The following is a 17,684-nucleotide window of genomic DNA, read 5'->3' as shown; positions in this document are numbered from 1 at the left end:
CTAAATTGTTGAATGTCAGAGCTAACAGTAGATGAGAGTGTTCACAGCCTGACTTCTCATGACCCGTTTTAGGTGCATCTGTAGCTTTCTCTGCAACGCTGTCTATGAAAAATGTCATGTATTCCATCCATGGATAATATTTAGTTTTGCATGTATTGCAACACTTTTCCATGTCCCTGAATATATTATTTACTAATCATATGTTGTTTTCAGGGTGTGTTCTTAATAAGGAGACTGTTAATGAAAGGTACAGTTAAGCTTGCACTGGGGATAAGGGAAGATGAAATTATTAAGTACTAAAAAAAATCAAAACCAACATGTGGAGAACCCAGTGTGAAACATTAGTTTAAATTTTAGATGTTCTTTCTAAGGCTGTAACTGCCAGTTCAGTCTGTTTGTGAATGTCACTAAATGTAGAAAAAGCTGTCGGCTGCATAAAGCAGTTAGCCATAAAGATTTTGTTGTTTGATCACTATTCATCACCATCCATCCCTTTTGCTGCACAAATGCAAAATGTCCATCGATACCACTTACATAGAACAAATAAGAAGAACAGATTAAACTACATTCCAGCTCATCTTTAACACTTAGCATTTAAGATGCCATTGCTATTCAGTGGGTAAGGCTCAATCGTTTAAAGGCCTTACCCACTAAAGTAAACAAACGTAACTTCGGTTAATGTGATACTATTGCAAGAATTGCTTTCTCTGCATCCTCGAGGTCTTCATCTTGAAGCTATTGTATACAATACTTTGTTGTTTACCTCTTTTATATCTACTGTTTCTTTGCTCTTTTTGTTGGCACAGGTCACTTGACCTTTACCAGCACCAGCTGGAATAACTCTGAACTGGCAGGAAGCTTGTACGCCACATTAAGCTTTTGCTTGAAAGTTGTCCTTTTGTTTGTATCATCTTATCCATGCACATGAGTAGCTATACTTGTGTGACAGGTAGATGGACCTTTTAGTGGAATTTGCATGTTCTCCGTGTGCCTGCGTGGGCTCTGGCTGCCTCCCACAGTCCAGAGATATGCATGTTAGGTTAACTGGTGATTCTAAATAGGCGAAGGTGTGAATCTGAGAGTATATGGCTGTCTTTCTCTCTGTGTTGTGGTCAACTACGTATTTGTCCAGAATGTACCCTGCCTTTTCACCCATTGCTTTGCCTGCTGACAGTGTTGTGTTATAAATCAAGCACACCCATTTGCCCTGCTCTAAATGCTCAGTCTCACTCACTGTTTACAGCCCCAGACAAGATGACCAAAAGAGAGTCTTTGGTCAGTAAGATCAATCTAGAGGAAGCTCTCAGGGTTTCATAGTTGAACCTGCTGAAGGATTATTAGTTGCCTGCAGCTGTCCTTGTCCCTGGATTTCTCTGAGTCTTGCAGCCTCTCCACTTTCACAGTAATCGGTGACAGTTGACTGTTGGCTCTCTGTCAGTTACCCTGTGGCTACCGTGTTGGTCTCCCAAGGCATGGAAGTCAATGGAGGCGTGCTTGCTGTTATAGTCAGGGTCTTAAACTTCCTACTGAAGCAGCCTGCTCTCCTACCACCAAATTATTTTAAAATAAAAGGATAAGGTTAAAGGATTATTTAACATTATTATCATTATTGTAAATAAGATTATAATATTGACGGAACAGTAGAACTCCATTTTAAGCCTTTTACTGATATCTAACATGATCCTCCATCAAAAAACAGCCCGAAACAAAAAAAAAACCAAAGCAAGCACCTCACTGTTCTTCCCTTGTTCTTCCATTACAAGTAATTTTGAGTCCAGACGAGGTTTGCACAGTTTTATAACCCATCCTGATTTCCTGTGTCTTTGTCTACAGTAAGACTGAAAAAAGGCAGATGATTCAATTAACAAGACAATGTTGGAACTGAGAGCACATCAGTTAGTGATGATCAATTTAATGATCGAAGTTTTAATGGGAAATGGTTTTTCTTTTTTTTTCTTTTTTTTAGGATAATCCCGACAATTACACAGAAAAAGCAGACTCCATTGATGCATCCCTTTTGGCTCAAAAGCCATTTCTGTGCCTGAGATATTTCCTTATTTACAGGAAACTTTGGATTTCACGAAACGGAGAGTTATTCTTTCAGCCATAAGTAGATCTTAGTTTGACAAAGTGGATTGGACTGAATAACACAACAGCTTTCTGCTGAGTTTTTACTTGTTCCCTGAAGTACCGTTTTGACTAAGGCATGTTGGCATAGTTAATTTGACAGATTATAGTCGCCATTGCCAAATTAATGCTTAAACTCCCCTGTGTAGACAAGTGCTGTTTGGATATGTTGGAGTGTTTAAATGCATGTCTGTGGGTAGCAGTTTGTGTATAAGTAGTTTCATTTACATCCACGTGTGGACCTGTATGCGTGTGCTAGTTCATGCTTCTTTTATGTAGCTGACCTTAGCCGAGGGTATGCCAGCAGCCATTTATCTTTTATTCATTTTACCAGCCATTTGTGACCAGGGCAGCTTCTCTGCCACTGATGCTTGTTAAAGCAGAACCCGCTCCATGATGTGCAGCATGCTGCAGTTGGTACACTTTGGAGGGCAAGTTACTGTTTTGATTCCCTAAAATTCACCAGCTATTCTCACTATTTTGACAGCCAAAGCAAATTTTGTCATTTAAAAGATCTTCCTGTTGTTTTGTTACCTGCTGCGGCTGCTAGAAAGTCCTTAGCAGCCACCACTGTTTTTGTTCACACCCTGCTAGTTACAGAGCGCTTCTTACTGAGTGTGCAGCTCAAACATCTGTCAACACCTCAGTTTGATAGTTTTAGAAGCCAGACCAGCACTGAGAGACAAAGTCATTGTTCCAGAGCTTCTTTCTCTTGCCTAATTTTCTCCACCTGGCTAGGTCATGATTTCATAATTTTGCTACACCAGGTCATCAGAAAATAAAGCATTGTGGGAGTAGAATTACACTGTTGACAATATGTCTTTGGATAAACAAAACAAACGAGTCCCTCTTAAAACACGATATATAGATCACAGAGAAAAAAATCTTTAAAGTGAAATATGTCCACAAACATCTAGATGTGTTTTATATGCTTCTTGGGACCAAACTGTTAGAGCAACATTCCTACAAGATATAAACCTTGTTTTTCAGTTTTTTTATATTCATAACTACAGCAGAGAGCATGATCTTCAATATGTTGATCCAATATCTCCCACAGTAAACATTCGTGGTTGGAGTTGCTAACTGCAAAGGTCATCACATACGATTCGCATCAATTTTACACTCATCAAACATTCACTTGAACCCTTCTGCCCTGCATGGAATAGCAATGATCAGACACTAATGGTGTTAACTTTTCCTTTTCATTGCAGCACAGTGAATGTGGCAGTTTTTAAATTTGAAAAGGTAGAGCGCTGGTATCCAAGTGGTACCCGTTGTCCATGATATTGACATCTGTATTAAAGAGAAAATCTTATTTAACAAGCTTGTATGGAAGAATCTATATTTGTCGTGTTTCTTCTTATTTGTCAAGGCTTTTCTCTTTTGATTCATAGCTAAAGGTATTTCTTCACTTTTCCGCCAAGAGAATATCACAGAAAACAGCAAATATCAGTAAATCGTTTCTAATAAGTTAAGTGTCAGTTGTACATTGTTTACACCAAATCTTTACGCTACCATATTTTTATACTTAAGATGAAAAAATGACCCTTTTTTTTAACTTCTTCATAATAATAAACATTATATGAATGCAAAGAATAGAGTTTTTACACCTTGGGGACTTTACAAGGTCACAGAGAACTGAGATGAAAATAAAACCGACTTGATAGCTTCGGTGAAAGCCCATTTATTTCCCTGGCAGAGTTTTAGGAGAACTTCTTCAAGGCTCTCATATCCAAATGATGGCGAGCGTCGGGATTACATCAAGCATCTCATTTAAATGCTCACTGATTGCTCAAGTTGTTTCTCTGAAGGAATGCTTGAAGAAATTTACTAGATAAAAATGAGATCCCAGGTATCTCATAATGACATGTCATTGGTTTCTGGGGTCACTCTGATTCTACTTAGCTAGTCATCAGCTCTCGGTGAGAACCCAGTTCTACTGTGTGAAATTCTCATTACCAGACTCACTAAATCATTCCTGCTTGATCATCCCCAACAAAGATCATTTGTCTCACATGAGACTCTGCATCGAAGCTATTATTCCATACTTGTCCCATGTTGATCACGCAGTAAGATGTGGTATAGATGTCAGCGTCCTCTCCAGAGACTTAAAAGACTTCCCAGTGAACAGCAACGTTTTTTCCCATGTGCTTGTTGACATCAGCTAATATAACTGTTATTAGTAGAGAGAGACTTCCAGATTTAACAAGGAGAAGCTGATTTGACATGTGTCAACCTCTAGTTTTAGTCCTTATTTTTCTCTTTGGCTCCACTCTACTCTGCTGAATCTTTCATGTAGTTTACGTCTTTGATCTGGAGCCTTTGATGGTGGATTGTAAATACAAAACCATCGTGTTTTCTGTTGCTGTCAGGGTTAGTGTTTGACACCTGTGTGATGGATTTGTTCATCAGTTTCTTTGTGTTGAAGAGGCTCCCGCTTTCTTAGTTTGAGGCAGTGAAGGCAGCACGTCTGTCACACTTTGTGCTCCCCTCGGGAAAATAATCCTTAGCATTTGTTATTATGAGGAAGACAGTCAGAGACCTGCACAGATTTGGGTTTTGCTGAATATAAACAAGAGCTAATGTTTAATAATGTGAATCTTCAAGGGGATTCTACTTTGCTCGGGTACTAATTGGCTAAAAATGTGAAAACACTACATCCATTGTTACAAGTAATAAGTTCAATGTTTTTAATTGTGCTTTGTTCTGCACCTGGGAATAATTTAGATATTTATGAAACATGTTATCGGACAAAATAAACATATAGTTTCCCCTTAGCTCTTATTGCATTTTTTACTACAAATAAATCAGTAAACTCTCCATCATCCAACCAATTTGCCTTTTCTATTTTTTTCCCCAGATGATAACTGTAGACTGAGCGACTACCGGCGGCTGAAAAACAAGATTCTGGATTTGCATGACAAACGATACATGGGGACTGCCAGCCATGGGAAACACAAGGACAGCATGGTTGCCAAGAAGCAACTGGTTGATGTCATGTTCAAATGCTTTGATGCAGACAATAACGGTCAAATAGATGCCAGCGAGCTCTCACAGGTAAGAATATGGGAGTATAAATGAGCTTGACTATGCCACTACATATTCCCCCTTTCAAAAATGAATGTGGTATTAGTGTGTGCCTGGCATAAAGGTAACATACTGCTTAACCTTGACTCACAAGCTAACACTGGTCTTAAGGTATTTTGTAAAGCAGCATGTAAGTACAGAATAAAAAGGTTTGCTTCCCATTTCAAGAGACTTCACAGTATCTGTCATGTCTGTCAAAACTTGAGAGCCATTTCATTTAAATATCTCATCAAAGGGGGATAAAAAGTGAACAAACCATCTGTGCGCTCAGGTGTTTAAACTGTCCTCTTTCATGTGTGCCAGAATTGTGTCCGTTTTACTCCTTTTACCCTTCCCTCTGGTGGCTGTTGTGCATCGCTCAAGGTAAATCTTTTGAAAAGCAATGTGGGTCAAAGGAGCCATGAAGCTTAAGGGAGGCTACAGCCTTTGACCAGCACTACCAAGAGGGATGTTGTAAAAAAGACCTTTTTGTGGCTGCCGTAAGGAAAGAAGATATTCTGTGCATATCAAATAAAGTCTCCCAGTACCCTGGGATTGAGTTAATATAGAGCTTATTTGAATAATTGAAGGGGTAAGCAACCCGCAGTGGTTTTCAAAACCATCATATCAGTTCCTTTTCTTCTGTTATCTTCCTGCTGATCCAGTAGGAAATCCTGTCTGTACAGGGGTCACCTTGGTAAGCTTTGTCAGTGCCCTTTCCTCTGACTCATTAGATCAATTTCAGTATATTTTAGCACTGGAGGTTTTTGGCATATGGCCACAAAATAGTGATATTTTTGTCATTTTCATATTATTTACATATTTTTACATGTTTTAACATTAAATGGTACTCCTTGCCAGCTTGAGAGAAATCAATGCTCGGTGAATAAAATACATAGTCAACAAACCATGTTGGACTGGTTTGTCTGTGAAGGTTCTCAGTCATCCCCCCAGGGGGTTCATGACCCTCTTGGGGGACACTCCCCTAGGACTTAAATCTGGGCCTCTCTACCATTTGACCTTAGACCTGAAGAAGCTTCTCGGATGATAGGTGAAACATCTTCAAGCAACTTAAAGAGACGCTTTTCTTTCCAAGCTCCTTAGACCATGTTGGACTGTGTTTTATGGAAAAATATTGCCAATATACCCCAAGTGTTAATTTCAATATGCCCTTTCAACCTATTGAATATTACTTTGGCCTGGTTTTTAAACATGTTTGTAAATGACATGTATTCTGTTCCCCTGCAGAGTTGATACCCCCACCCCCACCAGGTGTTTTGAATGATGCAGGCTAATAATATACGTCCAAATGGAGGAGCTGTTTTCGGGGATTCCTCCTGGGCTGTTTTTAGCCCTCCTCCCATTTTTGTCGTTTACATATATGGGAAATTTGGCATATTTCATGCAGAGCCAGCCACATAAACCTCATTCACAGGAAAATGGAGAGAAGGGAGCACTTTTGGGAAGGGCAGAAATTGAAATATCAGTGAATTGCAGGTGGCCCTTATGGGGGTTTCAACTGAATTTATTATTTTTTTGTTCATACAGATATGCTTTTTTTTCATGACCCTACCTGACTTTGGGGTATGCATGCAGTTTTTTTTTTCGTTTGTTTTGTTATTTACCTTGAAGAAAATATTGTCCAAAAGAAGTCCATCAATGCAGCAGTCCAAACTGTATTTTTGTTTGCCTGTAGTAAGTGAAGACTATTTACATGTTTACTTTACAGGCATAAAAATGCACAGTTTCTGCTTAATTTAATTCATATCAGAATAACTACATAATGACCGAAGGACAAATATCACTTTGAAATTGGTTTCTCAACCTAATCAGTCAGTTAACAAACAAAGGCTCTCGTGGGTTCATAGCGATTTAACATCATGGCTCCTATACCAAATTAATAATTGGGTTTTTGATAGATTCTCTGCTTTATTAAGTAGTTCTTCAGAATTGTATTTCAGAGTAATTCATAGCTAATAGGATGTAAGTTACACAGTAAGGTTATGACTCTCTTAACTTGTACTGGCAGGGCTGTGCATGTTTTCTTAACCTCATCTGCTTGAGCTGGGGCTGGGTTCTATCTTATTAACAAATGATAATTTTGAAAGAAGAGATTAATGCAAATCAAATTTGGTCTGAACAAGCCCTCAAAAAGCACTACATAAGCAATTCACACATTTTTCATCAGTTTAAAATTACAAAATTATGGCTGCCACCCGCATGGCCTAAAGCACCCTTTATAATTGGAGCATTCTCTGATCTCATTTGAAATTCTAGGACAGAAATCCCTCACTTGGACTTACTTGATGTGCTAGAGTGTGCACATGAAGAGACATGGGGAGCAATTGTTCCTGCCCTTTTAGTCTAGAGTGCCCTTTAAAAATGGCAAATCAAAATGTATTTTTTCTTCATGCATTCATCGTATCTATCATTGGACCAAAGATAGAATTTGGAGATTTATCTTTTACTAGAAAAAAAAATTAAAACACTGCCTCTTGTCCAGTATTGATCCTGATATACCGTGTATTGTCTACAAAAAGCATGATAAAAGATGCTGTAGAATTTGCTGTAAGAAGAAACAAGTTTATTTTCAACTTGCATCTATAAACTTTTAAATATAGTACAAATCTCAAGGTTATAACTAATGGGAAATTGCTCTTCTAAATCTCTGCAGAAATCTAGTCTGAGTCTGTTATCAGGTCTGCAAATATTTCTAAAAGAGCTGAATTCAAATTAAGAGGAGTGCGAACAGGTGACTCCTGATCCCTCTTTTGGGATTTTCGGGGGCTAAAATAGATATAAAAAATAGATATAATGAATTTGCAAATCTTTTGAAATGTTCACAGCACGGACACTGAAGATCTTGCTTCATAAGTCACACATCCTAGTATAAGTCCTGCAGTATTGTTTTGTACTGCAGTGCCTAATTCATCCTCTTGACAATGCAAAAGTTTTTTTTGCAGATTCATGCATGCAGGGTTCACGACTACCCTCTGCTCGCATGAATAACACAGAATCTTATTTTGTTTGTGTGAAAAAATAGTAAAGGTGGATAAGGAGGAGACAGATGAAACTTTAAAACTTTTGAAATTGTAAGGGAGATGGTGTGTAAATTGTTATGGTTATGAGGGAAGAGTTGAGAGTGAAGGAGATGAAAGCACGTCTGGGATGCTGGAAAATGTTCACATACAGCAAGGTTTCCACCAGTGTATTGCAAGCCTGGAGGCGCAACAGGGGGTCAACTTAAGCATCCCAGCTGAACAACTTTTCTGGCAGAAACCGTATAGCTATGGTACATAATGTCTGTATTACAAGAATAGGTTCAGTGTAAGTAAAAAAAAAAAACTCAGTGTAACTGCTAATTGTAAGACATATGTTCTGTCTGGGTAACCAGCCAATGTTCCATTGGCTTTGTAAATTAAGGTTCGATTTAAAACAGGCAGAAGCTGCAATCTCAATACACATATATCTGGTTAACCCATCGATGATTTGCCTCAGATCATTTAGCTCACATGGTCCACTGAACATGTGCAGGGTGTGTTACTGCTTTGTGTTGTTCTCTTTTTCTCCAGAGCAGTTACTGGAAAAACAATGTAGAAACAGAAATGGAGTTTATGCATCAAAGCCTGCAATTCCAACACATAAAAGTCTCTTAAATGCCACATCAGTCCTGGTCAAAGTAAGAAAAAGGACCAAAAAACCAAGTAAAGAAAGGTGCACTGAGTAAAGACCGTTTTTGAGTTAAAATCTTCTGCTTCTTTTCAATTGTTTCTAAGTCCAAGAATGAAAAGAATTAAAGTTGAAAAGAATATGAATTCTAACCTTTTTTCAGTTTTTCAAGATTGAAATGAAAGTTAGGTGTAGTTCACATAGCATCACAGGTAACTCTTAAATTTTGGCAAGTCATCTGGGAAAGGGAAGTGCACTCATCCGATGGACAATGCATGATGTATAAAGCCGTCCCTTGTGATCAGCATTTTGACAGCTGATCTAGTATGATGGATGTTTTACTGCCAGGGCCATGCAGAAGGTGTTGAATAGGATCATGTTTTTATCAGGATGATGACAAAAACTGCAGTATTGTTGTACGTTTCTACAGATATTGAAACCATTTTATTTGTTTTTCAAATTTAAACTTTAAATTGTTGATTGGCTTTGTCTGAGTAAACAAGATGGGGGAAATGGCCTGACATTGCGTAGTTTTTCCACCAGAGGGCACTTTGCGAATTCACTTTTGGCAACGCACACGTTTGAAACACAGCAAGCTTAAAAACGACACAATCTAAGCAGATTTGGACAGTGTAAATCACTAAATAAATAACTATGTATAAGAAATGCTAGCAAAAATTTTAAAATGTGCAAAATGTTCAAATCACCAAAATATCAACATTGGTAGTGGCCTTAAAAATCTTATGCTTCGGTTTCGGTATAGCGAGTGGATAACTGGAGAATATAGTTGATATCTGGGCCATTACTTCCATTTTTGCACATAATTTGCCAAACATCCATCAAATATCCAGTAGGGTACACACTGGTCACATCACCATTCTATCACAGAGGTGGATTCAAACCCATCATCTTGTTGCTGTGAGGTGACCACAAGTTAACATAAAAAACTTAATTGACCTGAGATAGTACCTGATGGTTTCGACTTCATTTCAGCCAGTGGATTCCAGTTACTGTTTTCATGGCAATTAGATATATATAGTACTCAGTTTTTCATTTTGTAATGACAAGTATAATCCAAGCAACGCCTGTTGTTTCTTGGGTTTAAACCTGGGGTAAACACATTTTTCTCATCAGTGGACAAAAAAATCCATAATAATCTTACCGCCCACTCACATCTTGCGTCAGTTGATCTCAGTAGGTCACATGATAGGGTGAGGCAAGGTCTCACAATGTTTCGCCCGGACCTCTGCTGATGTCCTTGGCTCATGTGATGAGGCACATGATCAATAGCGGGTCAACAACCATCTTAAGGGACAACTCCCACTAGGGTTTAAATACCTGGGACTCTCCACCATTTGGTCTTAGAACTGAAGAAGCTTCTCGGATGAAGAAGCTTCTCGGATGAAACGTCTTTAAGACACTTAAAGAGGTCCAGTCGCTTTTCTTTCCAAGCTCCTTAAATTACCATGACCTGGATGAATGAGAACCTACACAGACAATCCATAATAGCCTTTGTTTGCCTCATCCCACTTGAAATGGACTTAAAGGCAACTGGACTTCTGTCCCTCTACTGTATTCAGCTTATTAGGATATACTTGTCTGGTGGGCAGGATTTAGAGCAGAAAGCAAGTTTATGTGTTAAACCTACACTTCTCTGTGTAGGTTTAACACATATCTGTGTTGATTACTCACTGTAGATTGAATAAGCGATGCCATCACTGCTGTGGTTTACTTTAAGAGACATCAAATCCTTTGGTGGAAAACAAAAATGTTATTAGTCAACATCTGGCTGATTTATTTAGTGACAAAATTAACTGCATAGAGGTTTTGTTTTATTATAATTTCTGGAACAGTACTGAAAAAAAAACAGACACACACACACAGAATTTTTAAAAAATGCTCTTAACCTTCTTTAACCAAAGATTGATGTGTTCTCGTTGAAGGTCATCAAGCAAGAAGGTCTATCCAAGGACATCTCTGAATGCACATTGTTTGACTTGCTGAAGTACAACGACGTGAACGATGATGAGCACCTTACAAAAGAGGAGTTTTACACAGCCTTTGGTGAGTATACAGTTGTGTTACTCCCATTGTCTGTTTACATTGTTCAGTAAAATATATATCAGATGTGACATAAATGCATTTTTTAATTCGCAGTTTTAGTCAATACTCAATAATAGCTCTTGTCTTTTAAAAAAAACTATATTTTAAAGTTGATTGTTCATATTGTCCTAGTGTGTAAACATTATGGCAATGATCTTGGCGTTCTTTTTACCCAGTTGTTTGTTAATTGATTTGGAAAGTAGTGCAGTAATTATGAGTATTATGAGAAAACAGGGAGTAAATTGAAACCCTGGAAAAAAAATCTTTCAGATGTCACGACATAATTAATGTGTATACTCATATTTCATTGATACTGATGCTTGTTTCATCTTTATTCTCCTTTTAGAATAGCCCTTTTATTTGTCCTTGTACACTTACAACAAGTACACATACAACTGTGCTGGAATAAAAAATAAATGGTAGACAGCAGGAATAAATGGCAAACAGGAGAAATATATACAATCAAGAGGTATATATACAAAACAAAAGAAATGTATACAAAAATAGGAGAAAGGCACACATTAGAGAACAAGTAGTGCAAAGCAAAAACGTAGTCTGAATAGAGTCCGTGTGTGAGGGGCCTGAGTGATGAGACCATGGCTCAGATTATTGAGGTGGGTGGGCAGGGGTGGGTTGTGGGGGATAGTATTTATTGAAAGTCTGCATGGCCAAGGGGAAGAACCTGTTTGTGAGTCTGGAGGTGTGGGACCTGATTGACCAGAGGGCAACGGGTCAAAAAGGTGGTGAACAGGGCGCATGGGGTCACCTGTGATGGCCCTGGTTTTCCTGAGACATAAGCAATTTCTTTTAACGTGTCTAAAAACTTTGGCCTTCATAAAAGAAATATGTGTTTCATTAGGCTTTGATTGAGTTTTTCTTTGAAACTGACAGACTGTTTCTGTTCTTTTGGCCAAAGTTACGATTGTGGTAAACCTCGAGAAATATTTGATGTCTTGCCAAAGTTTACTCACTGAGACCTGCAGATTGTTGCCAACAGCGTTGTACCATTGAAGGAGTTCAAAGTGGAAATGGTTCAAAAGAAAGCAGGTCACAACTTCTTAGAAACAGTAGTTCAAACCAAATCCCCATCATTAGGCAGCATAAAGACGACAGGTGCTGTGTGATATCTGAGTCACACTAACACATGTGCACCAGTTTCTGTCTTTTGTTTCCTTCCTATTCACGGTTCCTCCCTGTCTGACATTTTCAGTCAGCTCAATATCCTCTGACAGAATATCCTCTGACATTTGGCTGGCTTGACACATTTAGCAGAGGGAGAGAATTCATAATCAACCTTCATCTTATCAGCCCTTTGTATTTGAAGCATTTCCTAGAGGAGACCAAGAAAAAAAAGTCACGGGAGCAAATGGCAAAGTGCAAGAGTCTCATCTAGTCTGCTGGATTCCACATCATACATGAATGTGTGGGAGAGAAACCCCTTCTGGCAAGTCACAGAAACACAGAACCCCATTCAATCTGGGGCGAGATTTCTTTGAAGAGTTGAGTTGCTCTGTCTCTTCCTTTTTTAGGTTTCAGAGGATTTTTTTTTCTCAAGCTTCCAGCTTAACTGCTCACAAGGAAATAGGATATTTAATGTGAGTAAATCTCCCCCTCTGTGATGGAGTTTCTTTCAACCTGCCTTCCTCTTCTTTTAGACTTTTTCATTTTTTGTATCCTTTTTTATGTTCCTATTTAGCGACAGCGGATAATTATCCAATTGTAGAATTAATCTTTGGATAAGCTATTTTTTTAAGACGCTTTATTGGAAATTGCTTCTATATTGATGTTAATAGTTATGGAGGCAATCAATAAACAATATGCTTAGCACAGCTGAAGTAATGTGTCTTTGGCAACAACTCAGGATTTCTGAGTTTATTGTTATAGAAAATAAACAGAAATAAATCCACAATACTTTCAGTGGTAAAAGTTCTCCTGTAACATACTCACTTTCCTGTGTATATCTCAGTGTGAGATAGAAATACATATAAAGCAAAAAAGATCTTTTTTTTTTTATTCCATCCCATGTGGGCAGTATCAGATTGCTTAAAAGAATTCAACTCTCTTCAACTAACACTCAATATTGAATACTTGGTTTACTGACGTGCGTTACATACCTGGAGGTCATGGTAGTACTCAGCTTGTGCTTCCTCACTTTATTCATGTCCAAACCTGTTTCTCTCTCCTAAATGCTTCCATCCTTTCAAGATAGGCCCACAGCTCAGAAGGAAATGGTGATAAAAAGGCCACCATCTCTAGAGACTTAACAGCTTGACTGAAGATTTTAGTTCTCCTAATTTCTATGTAAATGTACTTATCTATCATATAGTCAGTAGAGAGAGGTGAAAATAATTCGAGTGTAGTATAAAGTGTCTTTCTTCTAGATACTGACCAGAAAGCCAACACCCCAACCCACTGCCATTCCTTCAAGTTGAGAAGCAGTGAAGTAGTTATGTTTATAGAAATACATCTTTCTAACTATGGAGGAATCAGAAGGGGAGCCAGTATTAAGATATTTCATCACAAACATCTGATGCAAACCCCGTCATTTTGTTCTATAAGCAGGCCTGAAACATGACAAAAACCGCTCAATTCAGAAAAAAGCTTCAAGTGCTACTCCTAGTTGGTGTTTAGGGAGTAGGATTAAAACCATATGCAGTATAAAAGATAGATGTAGCAACCATGACATCAGACATTGGTATTTTGATCTTTTGAAGCTGGATCTGACAAGTGAAGGATGGACCTGGCTATGGAACCTTACGCTTACTGGGTAATGACTTGTGAATGACAAGTTGGTAAATGAGGACATCCTCCTTTCTGATTCTTTACAGAGGTCACAGAGCAAGGGAGCCAAGGGTCATTTTCACGTTGATCTTTATACAACTGGTCTTTTTGCAAGTCTTTTAAGTCACTTCCATTTGCGCTTTACTTTTCAAACCTGAAACCTACATCCATCTTTTTTGCAATGTAAAACCAAGTAACATGTGATCTACTACAGCAGATTTTTTTTCTTTAAGTTTAAATGTGACTTTGTTAGTTTGCTTACTAATTTCAAGGTGATGTTGCGTGGCCTTCTAGTTTTCAGTCAGCGTCAGTAAAACTGGGGAGATCAACATAGAAGTATAAATATGTGTATATTTAAATAAAATTCATCTCGAACTGAACAGGTAAGATATTTAAACAAGCTCACAGAAAAACAGAATCTCTCTTTTCACACCAGAGAGAAAAAATGTGTAAACCCAGACTGGTTGGCAAGTGATTGCTGGAGTTAGGTTTGATTGCTAAATCTCCAGTTACACTGGTGTAACTGGAGATTTAGCTCTGAAAAGCTCCTTGCAATTGCTTTGATTGGTAGAAGATTGTCATAGTGACAGTAGTCACCCTTTTTCACCATTTAATAAAATCCAGCTTTGAGGTAAAAAAAAAAAAAAAAAGTCTTGTTGACTTTTGAAAAACAAAACGTGGGACATGTCCATTATACCGTGTCTTGAGACGAGGGGGACGCCTGGTCATTCTGCTGGGAAGACAACCCAGACTCCCAAAAATATATATTTCATGTAGATCACCACGCTGCATACTGTATTTTTCCCTGATGCTCACAATCATGCAACATAAACGCTAATTGGAAAAGCATTATTTTTTATAGTATATTGAACTTACTAAAAACACAAGTCAATCAGTTTTACTGAGCGTGGCTAATCTATTTTATTACTGCTGATAGTGTTCTGTCTGTGCACAGGTAGAAAGCAGCTATATAATGAAACACTTTTAATTCTTTTCTTCTTCTTCTTCTTTTTTTTTTTAAATCTGAGTGGGCTGGTGCGCAGCTGCTGATAATACTGCAATAACAGGCATCTCCAGTATAAATCTGAGTCAGAGCACTGAACATTTATTTCAGTGACTTGTAGGTTGTAGCCTGTGGCCTGATAGAGCCTGGTCACAGAGCTTGGGGTAAAAATACATTGTAAAGTTATAGTTTCTCACTTCATTGCCAACATAATATCTGAGTGGCAGCTATAAAAATCTATGCAAATACCTTAAGCGCTGTCGTAAACTGAGCACGATCATAAAGTAAATCCGTTGATTCAGTGTATCCAGAACTATGGTGTGGCTTGGAAATGAACAGCAGTAAAGGCAGAATGACTCTCCATGAAAACGACACCTGTCTGACTGCTGCGCTAATAAGGACCCTTTGCACACCTTTATGGAATATTCAAAGCATTGCAACATTGTTTGTCAGGACAGAAGATAAGATTCTAATGTCCATGCATTATTCATTCCTCCTTTGCATAGACTGGAAGGGGGTTGAGAATCAATTTGCTTCAGCTAGCAGTAAGGAAACTGTCTGGCAGAAGTGATGTCTTTTAATTAGATGATGTTACAGATATGAATGATGTCTGCCACGCTGCTGATAGTGAGTACCATGTCATCGTTGAATAATTTGGTGAATGATGGCTCAGTGCATCATGGGTAAACAGATAAGGTGTCATCTATCACAAAGTGTCATTAACTTTTGGCGCGGAGGTGACAGAATACATTGCACAGACACTGAAGCACCCGTATCATGCTCATTACCAGGTGCCTTGATTTTATTTCGGGGTCTCATAGAAAAGTTTTACATGCTTAAACTATGTTATTTATCTTTTACATACTGTACCACCTCTTGCCATGCTTTATCTGCAGCACTCAGTTTTAGAGTCTGGTTCTTTAACATCTGTCTTCTAAAAACCCCGGTCTGCTCTGATTAGTTTTGGCATTACAAAAAAAAAAAATTCTAAACTTTTTGATTGTATTAAAATGCTGCAATGGCAGCAAATAGTTTCATTCACATAGTGATGGTGACAAGTGACAGAAAAAAGACCAGGACTACAAATGAACTGTTTTAGTCCAGCAGCAATGTTTCCTTTGAGAGAAGAAGACTGTTTGGCATTGACAGTGCTCTTTTACATGCATAAAATGATATATACAGTAACATCTGGCATATTAGAGTAGAGCAAAGTATATGAGAAATCTTATACCAGTACAACATGAAAATAAACTCAACTATGGTAAATATACATACCTCACTAAATGCGAATGTCAAGTCAAAGTCAGTTTTATTGTCAAAAAACATATGTACAGATCATACACAGGAGTGTGGTGTAACAAAATCTGTAATACAGTACATACAGCAGTTATACCTGCACTATGGGGTTTGTTGTAAAGTACTAATTTTATGCCATGTTTAGTCAGTATACAGTAGCAGCACTTGAATTATTTTATTTTTAAAAGAAGATGTTGCCTGCACATGTGGCAAATGTACCACGCTTGCTACTATATATGTAGTTAGTAGGATCCTTTCTGCTTTAATGCTAAATCTTTTAATCTTTCCTTAGTGGAATAGTAGAATATAAATATTCCCCATATTGTGGAAATCCATCTCTTTCTTTGCTTTACTCAAATTAAACAACTACCAGATAGAACAAACCTCAGGACGTAACTGCCGTCTTTAGGACTGAGCTGAAGGTGCTAGGCCAATTCAAAAGGCACATAGAAAAAAGTGCTACTTTAGACTTTTTACACTCTTTTGCACATTTGCAAATAAAGTTTTGTTGTATTTAAATTCAGGAACCAAGTCCACAAGCTGAAAGAATGGACAGTGTCTAAAGGGTGGTTTAAGATTAGCTAAGTTGGGTGCTTTTAGATTGAGGGCTTTTGAAAGCTGATGCGTGCAATTCACACATTGAATAAATCCTTGTGTTAGTGAGCTTTTTAAGCTCTTTGAAGTTGGCTGTACAGTCACAATGCGCTTTGCCTGTGCACCGCACAGTTTAAATGTTATTAGTTTGGGAACACCTACTGAATGCAATCTTGAGGCATACTGCTTGGCAGACAACGGTGAAAATGAATTTGAAAGTATTTGGAAAGATCTCTTTGGATGAGATGCAGCCTGAGGCTAACTTTTTAGTTTGAAAATTTATCAGGTCCATAGACATTATACAGATTTGAGGCCTTGTCTCTTACATTTAAACTGTAAACTGTATTTGCCCTACTTTAGGCTATATCCTGTTAGCATGACAGAAGTAGGTGGTTTATTTAAAGAATGTGGGATGTAGTATGTAGTTTATAGAATATACAATATCTGACTGATTCATAGTAATGACATACTCCACTCTCCTTGGGTATCAACATATTGATCTGAACCATGACCCCTGCTGACAGAACACACATCCAATATATACACCTCTTTGATTTCTGCTGAGAGTAGAAAGCCTTGGAGTGCCCGCTGGCTTCTTGAGGGATTGGTGAGAAGCTAAGATGGACTGTAACGTGAGCTATCATATATTACTCTTGTGATCCTCACACAGAAAGAATTTTCTACTGTCTGCATCAAAACACATGATGTGTATTTATGCAGGGGTTATCCACCACATCCATCTACCTACAGCATGATTTTTCCTGGTTCAAAATCAGCCTTGGGCAGCTGACTGCATTTTAGCACGATTGATCAGTATGTAGTTAAGGTAATAAATCTGTGTTACTTTAACAAAAGCCTATTTCTGTCCATTCGTTAAACAAAAGCGTTTTATATTAAAAACACAATATAAATAATTCAAGCCTGGTTATTGTGCTTTGGGGGAAGGTCAAAATGAACAATACATTTTTCGAGTGCAAGAATAATCCAGACACATGTGAACACACCTAAAGTAAGTTATGAGTGCATTTTGTTATATTAGTGCAAT

General features: G+C 38.0%; 1 protein-coding gene across 2 annotated transcripts in view; it reads left to right on the top strand.

Moving 5' to 3' along the window:
• fstl5 (follistatin-like 5) overlaps positions 1 to 17,684 on the top strand; it is a 180,294-nt gene that overhangs the window by 86,248 nt on the left and 76,362 nt on the right. For both annotated transcript variants that reach the window (XM_039621131.1, XM_031757945.2), the window contains exons 5-6: positions 4,988 to 5,184; positions 10,806 to 10,926. In XM_039621131.1, coding sequence (XP_039477065.1) covers positions 4,988 to 5,184; positions 10,806 to 10,926 — 318 coding nt within the window. The remainder of the gene's footprint in view (positions 1 to 4,987; positions 5,185 to 10,805; positions 10,927 to 17,684) is intronic.

Source organism: Oreochromis aureus, linkage group 2 (assembly GCF_013358895.1).
Source record: "Oreochromis aureus strain Israel breed Guangdong linkage group 2, ZZ_aureus, whole genome shotgun sequence".
In the NCBI taxonomy this organism is placed as follows: domain Eukaryota; kingdom Metazoa; phylum Chordata; class Actinopteri; order Cichliformes; family Cichlidae; genus Oreochromis; species Oreochromis aureus.
This window is presented reverse-complemented; position numbering and strand designations above follow the sequence as displayed.